Raw genomic sequence first — 17,486 nt, 5'->3', positions numbered from 1 at the left:
TCCGTTACGGCGTCGTCGAGCTTAAAGGGCTATACGCATGAGAAATATGCGGATTCAACCCGTTTTCGTCCCCGTGGAGCCTAGGCCTTAATCTGTCCTGGAGATTAAGATTGTATTATTCATATGTCTGTAGTAGTCTTTTCGATTCTTTATTTCATTTGGATGTCTGGAGGAAAGATGTCTTAATGTTCAGTAAGATGTTTTATAGTAAATCTTGCAAATCTGGAACCATAATGGAGTTGAAAATTAGCTGTATGAACTTGTGAGCAATGTGGTTCCTTGAGGAAAGATACACAATGTTTTAAACACGTTTTTTTTACACGTACATTTGTGACAATTTATTTTAAAATAATAATGAATTTCTTGAAAATCACCAACTTCAATTTTTGAAATTCAGAAAAATCAACTTAGCTACTTTTATATGTTTTTGACCAACAATGGCTCCAATCATAGAAAATGTCCACATTTTCAAATATAAAGACTTAGCGAATTAAAGCTTGTTTGTCGTGTTGGTTGCTTTAATATAGAAATCCCCAGTGTGTGTTGGGCTCTTTGCCTCCAGCACCTCATGACATGATGATGAGTAGAACATAAATAAGGTCTCAACATTCTTTATGTCCATGTTTTTTTCACAGCTTATTAGCTAAATGCAGAACAGATCAGACATGTCTGTGGTCATCGTTGAGTTCTTGCAGCAGTTTCTTCCAGGGCAAAGACTGACCCTTTTACATCTATGTGGGACTTTTGTCAGCTGGGACCTAAGGGTGCCCTCAGGGTTAATTCTCCTCAACAGGAGACTCACAAGTGGGTGATCCACGCACAGTATGGAATGTCATGTAGATATGAGCCTGAGCTTTCACGGCTCTGTGTGAGGACACAAATATCACATAGTGGATGCAGGGATGCTATGTTACAGCCAGTACAGATCCAGGAAGAGGAGGGAGATATTAAACTCTGCTTCAATTCCTTGAAGCACACTGGGGGCTTTATTTCTCAGAAGCAGAAAGCTAGTGAGATGTTACCCCAGTGACCCCAGTGCTTTCTTGAGTTTGACTGAACTATCAAGAGCTTTCACCTGACTGCAAGCCCTCTTGGATCATCAGCCAACCAAACAGCTCCTCAAAAACCATTTAAAAAGTCCAAAATTAGAAAAACAAGAACCTTTTGTTGCAGGACATCCCACACATTATTCCCATAATGCCTGTTGCTCTCTTCTATCTGTATCTAATAAATCAAACCCAAAAAGTAGTTTTTAGTGCTAGGACATCACATTCCTGTTTCATTTCCATAACAAAAATTAAACGTACTTCCATGAATTTACCCAAATAACATTCGAATAGCATGCCAATTAACAGCATTTCATTTATTGATATTAAAATAGAGTTGCATTTACATAACACACATGATTTTGAAGGTAAGATCAACCCATGAAAAGGGAAAAATGCCTTTTTGACACTTTGAAAATCATATTGTGCACCTACAGTATTTACAAAATATGGCAACATTTAATTAAATGTGAAGATATTGCACTTATAAATATCAACATCATGGTGGTGTTAAGAGGAAAATTCATACCCAAAGAGGGTAGAATTTCATCCTCTGGGGACAATGAATGTTTATGGCAAATTTGATGGCAATCCATCCATTACTTCATCAAGATATTACAGTCAGTGGACAAATATTATCATTCATAAAGCCACAGCCTGACAGTCTCCACAAATATGAAACTAACTACATTTCTCAAAGCTTTTTATTGCAGGGTCGTTGTTTGAGACTGCAATTAATTCAATACATTTTTCTAGGAATCGACTATATCTTATGAATGTTTTAAGAAGCCTGGGAATCACCAAGCACTTGTTACAGGTTATTCTGCACTTATATGCAAATAAATGAATGTCATGTAGTCATTTTATGAAGTTGACGTTCGCTGGAGTTTCATTGGAGGATGCCTTGACATTAAAAAAGCGGAAAATAATTGCCATGACTCTAGAGAAGGAACAAAAGTTACCCTGAGGATGCAGGAACAGAGTTTTCAGTGGACCAGCCTGTTCTGACTGTAATGTCTATAGTTCAGCACTCACATCATCTGCCTGTTTAATCTGTAAATATGTCAGATGATCTCAGAAAGAAGTCTCTTTTCATATCTTGGTGCCTCCATAATTAGATTTTAAAAATAAAAAGACAGACTCCGGGCACTACAGAACCCAGGAGACAACACAATGACACAGAGCAGAGATGACAGGCATAGCAGTTAAACATACAACATATCTAAAATAATACTGCTGTGGTTCAATCAGTCATTAAAATAATATAGAACATTCATCCATTCAATCATTCATTCAATCATTCATTCATTCATTCCTTCATGGCAATGCATACTATAGGAGAGGTCAAGACATTGGTAGTGAGCATCAGGCAAAGCAGCTGCATGTGTGTACCAGGGTGTTTGTAATAGTGTCCCTGAAGGTGCGGGGGGAGATAAAGGTAATCTTCAAGGTTTTTTGTATGATATTCCAGCTATCAGCTGCTGCAAACTGAAAGGCGGAGTGGCCAAAGGATGTATTGGCTTTTGGGATCTTGAGCAGGATGTTTGCTGACCGGGTGTTGTGTGTCGGGGGTGGTCGGAGTTGCAGTAATTGTGTGAGGTAGAAGGGGGTGAGGCCTAGGAGTGTACCAGGGTGTTTGTAATAGTGTCCCTGAAGGTGCGGGGGGAGATAAAGGTAATCTTCAAGGTTTTTTGTATGATATTCCAGCTATCAGCTGCTGCAAACTGAAAGGCGGAGTGGCCAAAGGATGTATTGGCTTTGGGGATCTTGAGCAGGATGTTTGCTGACCAGGTGTTGTGTGTCGGGGGTGGTCGGAGTTGCAGTAATTGTGTGAGGTAGAAGGGGGTGAGGCCTAGGAGTGTTTTATAAACAAACATCAGCCAGTGGCTGTTGCGCCTGGTCTCAAGAAAGGGCCAGTTTGCCAGAGAGTACAGATCACAGTGATGTGTCCTGTAGGGGGCATTGGTGGCGAAGCGGATGGCGGAGTTATACAGAACGTCTAAATGATCGAGAGCTCCTTTACACGTCGAGCGGTAGATGGTATCACCGTAGTCGAACAGAGGAAGGACAGTCATCTGGACCAGAGAGAGTTTAGCAGATGAAGTGAATGAGGAGCGATTCCTATTTAGAAAGCTGAGTCTAGCTTTAACCTTGGTCTGAATTTTGGAGAGATGTTGTGAGAATGACAGATTACTGTCAATCCAAAATCCCGGGTATTTATAAGATTTAACTATTTCGAGGTCCCGGCCATCGGCGGTCACAATAGTGCCAGTTTGGGAGGCACCACTGCGGCCAAGCCACACGATCTTGGTTTTAGTGGTGTTCAGGACCAGGCCAAGGGCAGAGAGATGTGACTGGATTCTCTGAAAACTATCCTGAAGAGTTTTCAGGACAGTATCTGGGGAAGGGCCAGCAGTGTACAGAATCGTGTCATCGGCATATGACACGATTCTATAGAGGAGTTGCCCACTGATTTCTCCATGTCATTTATATATATTGAGAATAGGATGGGTGCTAGGATAGAGCCTTGTGGTACTCCCTTAGAGATGGATAGGGGCTGTGTCATCAGATTGTCAGATTTTACACACTGGGTGCGCATGGACAGGTAGCTTTCAAACCAGGCTATCGATTGGTTAGTGACACCAATGCATCAAAGCTTTCCCAGAAGAAGTTGGTGATCTACGGTGTCGAAGGCTTTGGCAAGATCGATGAAAATGGCAGCACAGTATTGTCTGGAGTCAAGGGCATTGATGATATCATTTAGGACTTTAAGAGTCGCCGTCTCACACCCATGATCTGCACGGAACCCAGACTGCATGTCAGATAGTATGTTGTAAGCCTTCAGAAACCATGTTAGCTGTTTGCAAACTAACTTTTCTAACACTTTCTGTAAAGTCAAACAGAGGCTAAGGCTTTAATAAATATAAAAATAAACTATAGATTACAAGTAGTCGGAAATAATATATATAAATACATAGGGACACATAGGGATAGAAAACGAGGGTGAAAGTGATCGCAGGCGGTCCTGCCTCCTCTGGCAAGCTGGGTGTAATCACCTAATCACCTCTTGCCTTTGACCAGTATAGTGTTATCAACAGCTCCCGGAAACGTAAGTTCTAATATTACACTAGATAGTCAATTAGAATGCTTTTCAGCCATAAACCTTGAACAATTGAATTCAATGATTCTTTCTTCTAAACCATCAACGTGTATCTTAGACCCAATTCCAACTAAGCTGTTAAAGGAAGTTTTTCCATTAATTAACACTTGTTTATTAAATATTATGTATATGTCTTTATTATCAGGCTATGTTCCACAATCATTCAAAGAAGCAGTGATAAAACCGCTTCTTAAAAAGCACAACCTCGATCCAGAGGTTTTAGCCAACTATAGACCTATTTCTAATCTTCCGTTCCTCTCAAAAATTCTTGAGAAAGCAGTCGCAAAACAGTTGTGTGATTACTTAAAAAACAATGATTTATTTGAAGATTTTCAGTCTGGCTTTAGAACACATCATAGCACAGAGACAGCTCTGGTTAAAGTCACAAATGACCTTCTAATAGCCTCAGACAAAGGACACTTAGTTGGCATAAAGGGAACTGCTTTAGGCTGGTTTAGGTCCTATCTATCTGAACGCTCTCAGTTTGTGTGTGTCAACGATGAATCTTCCATGCAAACCAAAGTGAGCCATGGAGTGCCACAGGGCTCAGTGCTTGGACCTATTTTGTTCACATTATATATGCTTCCGTTAGGCAATATTATAAGGAATCATTCTGTACATTTTCATTGTTATGCGGATGATACTCAACTATATTTATCAATCAAGCCTGATGAAACTAATCATCTAATTAAAATTCAAGACTGCCTCAAGGACTTAAAAACGTGGATGACTTTAAACGTTTTGATGTTAAACACGGCCAAAACTGAAGTCATTGTACTCGGCCCAAAGAATCTACAAAACAAATTATCTAAAGATATACTAACTATGGATGGCATTCATTTGGCCTCCAGTGAGACTGTAAGGAATCTTGGTGTTATATTTGATTTATCCTTTAACGCCCACATAAAATCAATTTCAAGGACCGCCTTCTTCCATCTACGTAACATTGCAAAAATCAGGCATATCTTGCCTCAAAACGATGCAGAGAAACTAGTCCATGCATTTGTTACTTCAAGGCTGGATTATTGTAACTCTTTATTATCAGGGTGTACCAAGAAGTCAGTTAAATCGCTTCAGCTGATTCAAAATGCTGCAGCACGTGTACTAACCAGAGTTAGGAAAAGGGACCACATTACTCCTGTTCTGGCTGCCTTACACTGGCTCCCTATAGAACACAGGATAGAAATTAAAATTCTTCTTCTCGCTTACAAAGCCCTTAATGGGCAGGCGCCATCTTACCTTAAAGAACTCATTATACCCTACTGTCCTACTAGGGCATTGCGTTCCAAGAATGCAGCGTTGTTGGTTGTTCTTAGAGTCTCTAAAAGTACAATGGGAGCCAGAGCCTTTTCTTATCAAGCTCCACATTTGTAGAATCAGCTTCCAGTTTGTGTTCGGGCGGCAGACACCCTATCCGTTTTTAAGAGTGCGCTTAAGACCTTCCTTTTTGATAAAGCTTATAGTTAGGGCTGATTAGATTCAGCCCCTAGTTTTGCTGCTATAGGCTTAGATTGTCGGGGGACACCTTACTTCTTCCTTCTCTCTGTCTGTACCTGTGTACTCTCATGTTCCGAATAACCCAGCTTCCCCAAATTTCTTTTTGGTGTCTATCTACGCCGGGATCCTGAGTCATGGCTGATCCTGTTGCTGTGGTCCTGAGTCCTGGATCGCGAGCCCTGGATCTTCAGTCGTGGCTGTGCCTGTTGCTGTGGTCCTGGATCATGAGTCCTGGATGGATATCCTCGTGGATTCATCTTCTTATTATAGACACACGCATTTCCAAACATTTGGACTACCTATGTTGTAAATGTATTATCTTTTCAATTTACACACGGCATCTATTGCACGTCTGTCCGTCCTTGGAGAGGGATCCCTCCTCTGTTGCTCTCCCTGAGGTTTCTCCCATTTTCCCCTTTAAACTGTGGGGTTTTTCCTTTTTTGGAAGTTTTTCCTTGTACGATGTGAGGGTCTAAGGACAGAGGGTGTCGTATTGTCATACTGATATTCTGTACAAACTGTGAACTCCACTGAGACAAATGTAACATTTGTGATATTGGGCTATATAAATAAACATTGATTGATTGATTGACCTAATCAGAGAGCCCCGGTGCTGCATCCTGAAGAAGGAGTTAAATAGTTGGTGCGTGCGAGCCGGGGAGAAAACACTGAAGCATGTAGACGGGAGGCATTTCTACCAAGTTAGCACAGGCAGCCGATAAGATCCATGGTGTTGTGTGAGAGCTCCGCAGAGTCACGGTGCGCTGGGATGTTTATGTTCTGGTGGATTGTTTGCGCATGAGCCACGTGTTCCTTTGGAACTCTGCGCCTCATTGTTTGAGTGTTTCAATTTGGTGCGCTGGCTTTTCAAAGCATTCTGAGCTTAGACGCTCTGTTATTTATTGTTAAAGGGAATACGATTTTGGGAGGTTAAATAAGTTGATTTGGAGAAGAACAATGAATAAATAAACACAATGAAATATTTATTCTTAGAGGGTATTCATTTCGATTTACTGAAACTTTTCTAATGGGGTGCTGTTGGTTTGGTTCACTGAGTGTTCCTGCGGAAATGGAGGAAAGTATATTTTCTTGTTTAAATGTAATTCATTTGATTTGTTAAAAACATTTCTAGTAAAGTCCAGTTAATTAAATCTGCTGAGATTTTAAAGGTAGGGTAGGTAAGTTTGAGAAACCGGCTCGAGATACACTTGTTGTTATATTCCATGGAATGCTCTTAACATCCCGATAGCAATGAATATCTTAAGTGCTTTGACAAAAAATCCATAAAACAATATCATCTGTGGAAGCCGTAATACTGTAAAAAGTACAACCAATCATTTTAGCCGGCCCGGCTAAAATAACTGGATGGCCTACCTGCCTGTCAGCCTTCCATCTGTGCACAAACTTATCTCGTGCCCTCATTGGTCATGTGCGCGTTCGTGTGTGTTGGAGGAGGGGCTCTGTAAGGAAGTGGCAGATTTTCTCCGGTTGTGTATTTTCAAATTCTAGCGATCTCGAGCCGGTTTCTCAAACTTACCTACCCTACCTTTAAAAGAGCTTGGGTTTAAAGAAACAATTTCATGTTTAAAAGGATATTTCTGTGTTTAGTCGGCTCAGTCTATTTTGTAACATATCCACAATTAAGTGTATTGGTTACATGCTTTATTTACATGTTTACATGCTTTATTTATTTTGATAACTTGCAAGTTCTAAAATGCATCTTTCTTGTTTTCAAAGGTTTTTCACTACACAAAATACCCATTCAGCAATTGGACATTTGGTTTAAGTAAAACTGCTGAAATAAAAAGTCTGAAAAGAAAAAGCTGTGTCATTGGAGTGGAATCCTGTTTTAAAGTCCGGTAGATGCCTCAAGTCCCTTTCAAGTGGGGAATCTGCACCAAAATCAGAGGAGACTTGACACTTTCGCTATACAGGGTAGAATGGATATTGGACGATAGCAGTTGGGGTCAGCTTGGTTTCCCCCTTTAAACAAAGGTCGCACTGAGGCTGCCTTCCAGGCAGAAGGTAGCACTGCTGTCTGTATGGACAGATTACAAAGGTGGGAGATAGCTTATCCAATAATTGGGGCTGCAACTTTAAAAAAAGAAGGGGTCTAGCCCATCAAGACCTGCAGGTTTGTTGGGGTCAAGTTTACTAAGGACCTCCAGCACATCGTTCTCACTAACTTCCTGCAGGCAGAATCTGTGACATGGGGCTGCGCTAGAGGGGCTGGGTGGCGGAGTGTTGGTGGGGGGCTTAGGAGGCGCTATAGAGTCAAATAGGTTCCCACATTTAACAAAGTGCTGGTTAAAGAGCTCTGCTATGCGCTCATTACCGGTGACTACTGTATCCTCAATAACGAGGGAGTTAGGCAGATGAGAGGATGGGGGACCTAAATGCTGTTTGAGACATTGAGACCCATTTTGAAAGTGAAATCCATCAACATCTCATGTGAATGTCTTCTTTATAAATAGCCTTCTTCTTAAGTCTTCAAATCTTAAGTCTTCAAATCCACAATTTAGAAGGAAATTAAAACACATTTGTGCACGTCATTAGTAATGACTCATCTTGTACTGACTATTGTGTACTTGAGGGAGAGTCTGATGAGAAACGATACGCCATGACATGACCACGTCCATCCTCATTGTCATGAAATCATGCGAGTGAATGAACATCTTTTCATAAGGGCATAAAATACACGCAATGTGCCAACATTAGTATTGCATTAGAAAACATCCCTTCATGCATGTATGCTTCGTCAGCACTGTAGAGAAGTGTTAATAATCCTTTAAGTCACATGAGTAACTTAAAATAGATTTCCCTTCGATGTGTGTGTCAATTTGAATTAACAGTTCTGAGTGACACTTAGAAGTCTCCATGTCTCCCATATAAGGGAGGTAACGATAATGCCAAGAGGGTAAAACATGTCCCATCCCTTTTTACAAAAGGGTGGAATTTTATTTGGACAATATTTGTTCTCTAGTTAGAGTTGCTTATGACAACAAGACAAACAAAAGGACACACACTGCATTAGTTAATTAAATGGAACAACTGTCTTTCTAGAAATATTTTTGCAATAACAGGTTTTGAGTGTCACAACCACATTGATGTTAATTTTGTGCCATGTTAGTTATGTTTACTAGTCTTTTGTTGAGTTCCTTTGAAGTGTTTTGTTGTTACCTGCAGTTGCATTGTGTGTGTGTGTGTGTGTGTGTGTGTGTGTGTGTGTGTGTGTGTGTGTGTGTGTGTGTGTGTGTGTGTGTGTGTGTGGCCATCTGATACAGTTACAAACTCTAACTTGGGAGTACAATAATATCAGGGACAAGGACACAGTGTGCTGATTTAGTTGTGAAAGGTAGGCTCTTTGTTACACTTTGGGGACAGAGAAGAGAGTATAAAGAGGCAGATCTGAGTCTGTCTTCAGGGATACTATGTCCTGTGATTGTGTGTGTGTGATTGTGTGTGTGATTGTGTGTGTGTCGGCCATGAAATGAGAGATCAAGTCAAGTAGAACTGTATCAGTCCCCAGAGGGGTAACTGGTTTGGATAGGATTTGTTGAAGCATACTGTATTTATTTATTCCCACTGGGCAAGGGCTAATTCATTACAGCTTTAATCATCTTGAAATCTACTCAACAGTTATTCGTTATTTGGTTTCAAATCTTCTAAGCTGAAGAAGTTATTATTTGTCTTTAAGGGGAACTCCACCAATGTTAAAAAATCAACATCATATTAACAGTCAGAAAACATTTGTAAGACAAATCTGAGAAAATAAGCCAAATGACGCTTTCGAGAGTGACTGACAGACCGGACATGCTAATGATACAACGCAACAAGTATTAGAACTAAAGAGAAAAGCAAGAGCCTTAAAACCGAGACAAAAGACAGAAAGTACCATTACAAATTTGGAAAAACAGTTCACAAATCTTCTACAGAAAGCTCTGCTCTCACATCAATGAATAAAGAGGTGAATTTGAGGTAAATCTGATGTCTGCCACAATTAAATCCTGAATAACAATGACATGTCTTCAGGTGAGTTCAGTTCAGGTTACAAGTGTCTTCCCTCTCCTCGTCCTGATTATCATTATCATCAACCATTTCTTCCGTGAGTGATCATGTAATGGTGCCTGTCATCGCCGGCTGAAGCTCGTTTACTCTCATTGTGGTCCTTTTTTTTTGGAAGGAGTCCGTGGAGATTATAGCAGAGGTGAGCTGACAGGGGGCTTCCTCTTCTCTGCCTCCATTACAAAACCATCAGCAGTGATACTCTGCCACACAAAGCCTCGCTGAGACTGAGGAGCTTTTGTCCAGAGACTAACCCAAACAATGTTGTCATGACACATCAAAATGTGTTTTTCGTTGGGTAGATATTTACTCATTTATGACAAAATTATTATTATCAAACATTTAAATGTACTGATACAAAATTCCCCATTAAAACTTGCAAGGTTTACTCAAAATAAGGAGTTGTGCTCAAGTAGATATAAAGCTTTGTTGAGAGGACAATTAGTTGTCATATAATAAATGATTTAGTCAAGTAAAAATGTCCCTCTGTTCTTCCATGGAGCGGCAGTAGCTCAGTTTGTAGGGACTTGGGAACCGAGTGTAGACTGGTACCAGTTTGTGCGTGTGTTCATCTGTATGTATATGTATTTATTTTACTATCAGGAACCACTATCAGCATTTCTTCTTTACTCTCATGCAGTAGGTGGAAAAACAGCAAATTGGGAGCAAAATTGCTTATTGTTAACGCCATATATAATGAAGATAACTACAAAAGGAAAAAGCAGGGGTCTTAGAAGTAGATGCAATCAGGACAAGTATTTATTTTTTTGCACCCTAGTGTCAGAAGTGTGTTCACTGGTTCACTTAAGGACAGAAGCGAGACACTGACCTGCACCAGCCTCCAGGATTCGGCGATAATGGCCGCCTGCACTCTGTTGAGGGCAAAGCCGTCGATCTCTCTCTTCAGACGGATGGGCGCCTGACCAACCTGAACCAAGAGACATCAGAGATATCAAGAATAAAAACACTATATCCCTTTAAATACTAAGCTTGTGTTCTAAGCGGAAGTAAATGTTTATTTACTCTACGCCCAACCTTACGGCAATTAAGTCAACATGTTTCGAAATGTAACTTGTTGTGACTTGCAAACACTTGCTTAGAAAAACATTGTGTGGTTATACAGGAACAAGTGTTACATGTTATCATATATTTCAGACACTTGTATCTTTATTTACAGACTAAGATGTCACACCTTCTTTCTTTCACGTATTGCTTGATTTAGATTTCAGGCTTTCACGGTATGGCTTTCTTATAATCTTGACATTGACTCATGTTATGCATCTCCCCAGCATGTCCTGACATCTGATTGTGTAATCTGTAATCTGTGATCTTTACCTTGGTCATCAGGGAGTGGGTGGTGTCCATAACAGCCGCTGCTGTCTCAGGGTGAGGTACCAGCTCCACCAGTTTCACGTAGTACGGTGGGTTCACCTGTGGAGCAAAGGACAAACAGTCATTGTACAATAGTTAAGTACAGCATAATCTCTATAAACAGATAAGGAATGGGAGAGATTTGGGTATTTGAAGCTTTCTGGATTCCTTTTTGCATTCCACCTACTGTAGAATTAACCAATCACTTTTTCAGTGAACTTTGGTTGAATGCAGGTAACACTTCATCTAGGAGCAAAAGAGGTCGGACATATTGGCCAAAATGCAATCTCAGAACACATCAGCATTATTGTGATAATGATCTGACTTTTATCATCTAAACATGTGCTTTTTGACCTTGCAGGTGGTGAAACAATGTCAGAAAACATTAGAAATCTGCAATCCTGTTTTAAAAAATAAAATTTAAAATGTAAATGTCTTGATGTTTTTTTACTTGAACCCCTTAAAGAAAAAAATCAGGAACTCTCTAGATGTTCCACATTTTCTGCCATTTTTGCATGAACACAACTTTAATGATTAATGGATTATTGCTTTGTCGATCAATTATTAATTCGTAGACAAATCTTTGCAGTTTTAAAGCTCACTTTTGCAGGCACACAGTATTGATGCAGGATAAATGAAAGTTGGGAAGCTTCTAAAATTGCTTTTATTGTATAGGAGTCATGTATGTTACAATAGGTAACTTCACATCAACCTTGACAAATATGCGGGGTTCCTCAAGGCTCCATCTTAGGACCTTTGCTTTTTAATATCTATATGCTACCACTGGCTCAAATTATTAAAAACAACGATCTAAGCTATCATATCTATGCAGACGACACCCAGATTTATTTTAAAATTACACCAGGAGACTATTCTCCGATTAGAACACTGAGCAAGTGCATTGAGCACATCACTGACTGGATGACTCAGAACTTTCTCCAACTGAACAAACAAAAAACTGAGATCATTGTTTTTGGAGCAAAGAAGGACCGATTAAAAGTAATCGCAGAGCTTCAGTCGGCAGACTACAAAACAACTAGTAAAGCTAGAAATGTGGGTGTAGTGATGGACTCAGACCTGAATTTTAACGGTCACATTACAACAGTCATTAAGCCTGCATACTATCACCTGAAGAACATATCTAGGATTAAAAAACTAATGTCACAACAGGACTTAGAAAAGCTTGTCCATGCTTTTATTTTCAGCAGACTCGATTACTGCAAAAGTGTATTCACAGGGCTGCCAAAAAAATCCATCAGAACGCCGCTGCTCGTGTCCTCACTAACATTAAAAGAGTGGATCACATCAGTCCGGTTCTGAAATCTTTACATTGGCTTCCAGTCGGCCAAATAATTGATTTTAAAGTACTATTGCTAGTTTTTAAATCATTACATGGTTTAGGACCAAAGTATATTGTTGATCTCCTACATAATTACAAGCCATCAAGGTGCCTCAGGTCTTCTGGGACGGGTCTGCTATCGGTTCCGAGAGTAAAAACAAAACATGGAGAGGCAGCGTTTAGCTATTATGGCCCGACAATCTGGAACAAACTACCCAAATCATGCACGTCTGCAGAAACTCATACTATTTTTTAATCGAGACTGAAAACATATCTCTTTGCCGCTGCTTTTAATTGAGCTGCTCATACTCGCACTACAGTATGCCATTTAAACATGTATTGTATACCTGTTGTGTTTATTTTATTATCTTTGCTTTTTAATGCCTGTTGTAAAATGCCTTTATATAATGTGTTTTTACTGTATTTATTCCTAAAAAGTATTTTCATTTGTTTTGTAAAGCACTTTGAATTGTCGCGTGCTGAAAAGTGATATATCAATAAACTTGCCTTGCCTTGCCTATGCTAAGGGTGAGGTATGTGTTAATACATGATTGGGGAATTAACTAAGCTGTCTTCCCCAGTTTGTAGTCAATAAGACTAAAATCCCTTAACCCTACTCGCTGGTACCCTGACTGTAGGATCACTAACCGGGTGGGAGACGATGCAGCGAGTCCTGTTCTGGACTTTAGAGAAGACGTTGCTGGGCACCAGGCAGGAGGTGGAGCTGCTCAGGATGATGTCTTCTCCCACGAGACGCTCTATGTCCTGGAAGACGCTCTGCTTGACATCTAGCTGTTCAAAAATACACTCCTGGAAAACACAGGCACACAGGGAAAGTGTAAATGAGAGAATTTCTGTAACACAGTAAGTACATATGATCTATGGCCTAAGTCTTTGTAACACACAGTACAGTATTTTTTATTTTGCTCCCACTTTTCAAAGTTTACTTGCGATATAAAAACAATAGTAATAAGAAAACCGTACAATCTAAACCCCTATATTAGTTACTCAATATTTATATATTGACAGAGCACCAAAGAAGCTTCACAGTGAATTTTTAAACTTGAATCATCACAATTATAAGTAAGCTTTAAACTACTTTATTGAGAATGTACCCTTAAAAATGAAAACAAAACTATTAGTAGAGATAAAATGTGAGTGCGAATTGACTTTGTACATTTCCATCCATCTTTTTTTAGTTAAAGCAAAAACAAAACAAACAATAAATCAACAATAAGTGTTAACTGGATACAAACAGGCTCAGCTGATTTGATTTGATTGAGTGTTACAAAGGTGTGGCTGTCAAACGACAATGGATTATTAATTTGCTCTTCAAACGGCTCTCATCACACGCCTGGAACTGAAAGAACTGGCTGAGCGAGCGGCCTTACCTTCTGAATGCGTGTGTTATATTGTGATGCTGGATATGGAAACATACTGTATAGACAGAGGTGAGGAATGTGAGGAGTGGAGTCTATTATCTCCAGGTATGCCCTGTACTGATCCCCAAGAATGGATTGATGGTGAGTCACTGTAACCAATCGGACTCAAGCAAACCTCTCTTTCCTCCAGAAATACATGGATCATTACATGGGAAGATTTGCATCAGATGGCGTCATGCTATCAGAAAATGATGATTATCTCAATAGGAAAATGTTTCCTGTTTCCAATAAGTCCTCTATTTTTCCTTGTTAATGTGAACTCTGTACACAGTATTGATTTATGCTGGCCCTACCTGTCTCTGTGCTCTCATCACCACCTCTGTGATGAAGAGGACTATTGTCTGCTTTAACAGAGTCATGGTGGCAAAGACATTTTCTTGGCTTAAGAGGATAACTTTCTCTTTAGCGTGTGTCTGTTGTTGAGCGCGTGTTTGTGTTCTTAGCACGACTAAGACAAGATGATTGATTGGTATTAAATGTCTTGTTTTAACAGCAGAGCAACTTTTATGACGATAAGCCACTGGTGGTATTTACGTCACTCTTTATAATATAGCTTGTTCAAGTTTTGGTTCTTATTAGCAGTAAATACGTGGTAAAACACAACCGTCTGAAACATTAGCCCTTTATCAACTTCAAAATCCACAAAGAGAACATTTATTGTGACAAATATGTTCAAATTGTTCTTACACTTTAAATCCTGGAGACCCTACTTTACTACACATACAATCCACGAATGGAGAAATGGTTTATACTTTGCAAAATGCCCAAACTCAGCTGCGTACAGTGGGTTGAGCTTTATTCAAAACGTAATCAGTGCTGTCCGAGGTAGTGTAGTCAGTCACACAAATTAACCAATGATATTGCGCCCTCTTGAGGACAATTAGGGTAATTTTGAAAATACCAGAACATAATGTACTAAAGATTACTGTAATCACACCGATATAGCATTCCTGTTAAGACAGATAGTATATACATTTAAAAATACCACTGAGGCAAATATGTGTATAATAAAAAAGATAAGACTGCAACCTGGACCCAGCAGTGTATATAGTTAAAAAAAAAAGGCCCACAGTAATGTGCATAGTAAAACATAATTTATAATATGAAAGATCAGCAGAGACCGATCTATGTGTGTTTGAGCATATGGGGAACATCATGTGCTGGTGTTGGGAGTCGTGAGTGTGTCACCTGAACGAAGAAGGCTCCCTGCAGCGCCTGAGACAGATCATCGTGGCTGCTGATCAGAGCGAGCTGCTGATTGGCTCTCAGATCTCCTCTCAGCATGTGAGCCTCCTCCAGCTCCTCCAGCTGCTTCCTGAACCACACACAGGAAACAGAGCAGTTAACACACACGCACACACTTTCTCCAAAGAAGCAGCTTGAAACATATGACTGTATGACATGGAATAAAAGCATAGTTTAAATTAAGTTAAAGGTGGGGTAGGTAAGTTTGAGAAACCGGCTCGAGATACACTTTTTGTTATATTCCATGGAATGCTCTTAACATCCCGATAGCAATGAATATCTGAAGTGCTTTGACAAAAAATCCATAAAAAAATGTCATCTGTGGAAGCCGTAGTACTGTAAAAAGCACGACCAATCATTTTAGCCGGCCCGGCTAAAATAACTGGATGGCCTACCTGCCTGTCAGCCTTCCATCTGTGCACAAACTTATCTCGTGCCCTCATTGGTCATGTGCGCGTTCGTGTGTGTTGGAGGAGGGGCTCTATAAGGAAGTGGCAGATTTTTTCCGGCTGTGTATTTTCAAATTCTAGCGCACTCGAGCTGGTTTCTCCAAAATTACCTACCCCACCTTTAACTCAGGGAGCAAAACAACCGGAAATGTCAGGGAAAATGTTAAGAAAAGTGTGTTAGGATGCCTGAATGCTGTCAGTTTGGTTTACCAGATAAAATACAACAAAAATGAACTGGCTGTCAATCATGGTAGCAGAGAAGCAGCTATTATTCAGATCGGATGAGTCAGCGTCATATCTGATTACTATTCAAAGCAAATGTGGAGTAAACTGAATTTGTCAAAACAGGGCGCATGCTTAGGGACATTTGTTTTTAGCTTATTCAGCAAGAAATCACACACAATATCACCCTCTACTGTTCATACAGGCAGCTGAATCCCAGATAGAGGCAGATACGTTCAATGATAAATACAAATATAAAATAGTTCGATCCTGGTTTAGAGTTTGGGTTTATTTCACAGTTGTGAGGGCTGTAGATTTTCTTTACTAGATATTAGGTGGTTTTTTTCTCCCAAAATCCCTCTGTCATTCCACAGTAATGTTTAACTAGCAGTGACTAAGCTATTAGAGAGTTATAGGTTGGAACGGGTGTTTGTCCATGAGTCTGTATAGTGAGGGGAAGTCACTGGACGTCTTGTTAATGATCCCTTCAATGTTTTACAGCTACATGCATCTAATGGCAAAACAACCATAAAAACCACCTGACCTGATCTCTTCGATGGCCTTGACAGCCTGTCCTGGTTGGTTGTCATAGATCTTCACACTGTAGCCTCCACTGACAAAAACCATAGCCCAGGAGCGGCCAATCAGCCCGCTGAAACAAAACACAAATAAAGCTTTAGGATGTTCACTCTTGTATTTGTATTTAATCGTTTATTTGACAGGGACAATGCACAGTAATGAACACTTAAAACATTCAAATGTATCAAGCGTAACAGTGCCAGATTTAGCTTTGAGCTAATTTCCATCCGCAGTCCCTCACATAAAACATTTAAGAAAATTACATTTTACAAACATAGCAAAAACAAAATACATGATATGCAAAAGGTGCAAAAGAGCAAGAGCAGCATACACAAGTATTTATGACATGGTGATACAATATAGCAGCAACGACATATCAAGTGCAAGAGGAGATACAAGAGTTACACAAAGTGCAAGAGGAGATACCCCTGTGTTAAAGTGCATTTAGCGGTGATTGCGCGGATTTTTGTTTCTCAACCATTCTCTGAGTTGACCTTTGAAGCTATTGAGAGTGGGACAATCCCGTATCTCAGTTGGGAGCTTATATATACAGTCTATGGTTGGGAGGCTATATATCTTGGCTGTATTCTCTGTAATAACAACGAAATCCCATTCAACAATCCAATATGTTACTATAATATGTCTGCTGCACCATCACTACCTCAATGTACACTGTTAAATAAAGTAAATTGAACACTCAAAGTTTAACAACAGAGAAGTGAATATTTGGCTGTGACCTTTAGTATTTACGTTTCGACGGTTAAGAGAGGTCACTCCAGAGGACAGCCAAGTTTAGCTGAGTGTGTAGAAATAATGAACGGGGTGCAGAAATACAGGTTGAAATGTAAGCCAGGGATACTATTATTGTACCCTAATTTTTTGTTTGGTCTCTAATCTTTCTGGCTCGTGGTTAAAAGGAGGTTTACATTTTGTTGTGTTTCGATAATCTTTTTTAATTAACAGTCAACATAAATATGGCAAGACAGCGTACAACTTCACTCTGTGGGTTTACAGCAGATTCTCTAATCAAATGTGTGTTTTTGTGTACTTTACATGGGTTGCGAACTTCCA

At 39.8% G+C, this 17,486-nt stretch overlaps 1 protein-coding gene across 1 annotated transcript in view; it reads right to left on the bottom strand.

The window, feature by feature from the left end:
- Positions 1-17,486, bottom strand: part of cryl1 (crystallin, lambda 1) — a 35,771-nt gene that overhangs the window by 17,644 nt on the left and 641 nt on the right. The window contains exons 2-6 of the mRNA XM_034147205.1: positions 16,381-16,488; positions 15,109-15,235; positions 13,127-13,288; positions 11,104-11,199; positions 10,598-10,696 (exon numbers count right to left, since the gene is read on the bottom strand). Of these exons, the coding sequence (XP_034003096.1) occupies positions 10,598-10,696; positions 11,104-11,199; positions 13,127-13,288; positions 15,109-15,235; positions 16,381-16,488 (592 nt within the window). The remainder of the gene's footprint in view (positions 1-10,597; positions 10,697-11,103; positions 11,200-13,126; positions 13,289-15,108; positions 15,236-16,380; positions 16,489-17,486) is intronic.

This window comes from Trematomus bernacchii, unplaced genomic scaffold (genome assembly GCF_902827165.1).
Source record: "Trematomus bernacchii unplaced genomic scaffold, fTreBer1.1, whole genome shotgun sequence".
NCBI classification, from domain to species: Eukaryota; Metazoa; Chordata; class Actinopteri; order Perciformes; family Nototheniidae; genus Trematomus; species Trematomus bernacchii.
This window is presented reverse-complemented; position numbering and strand designations above follow the sequence as displayed.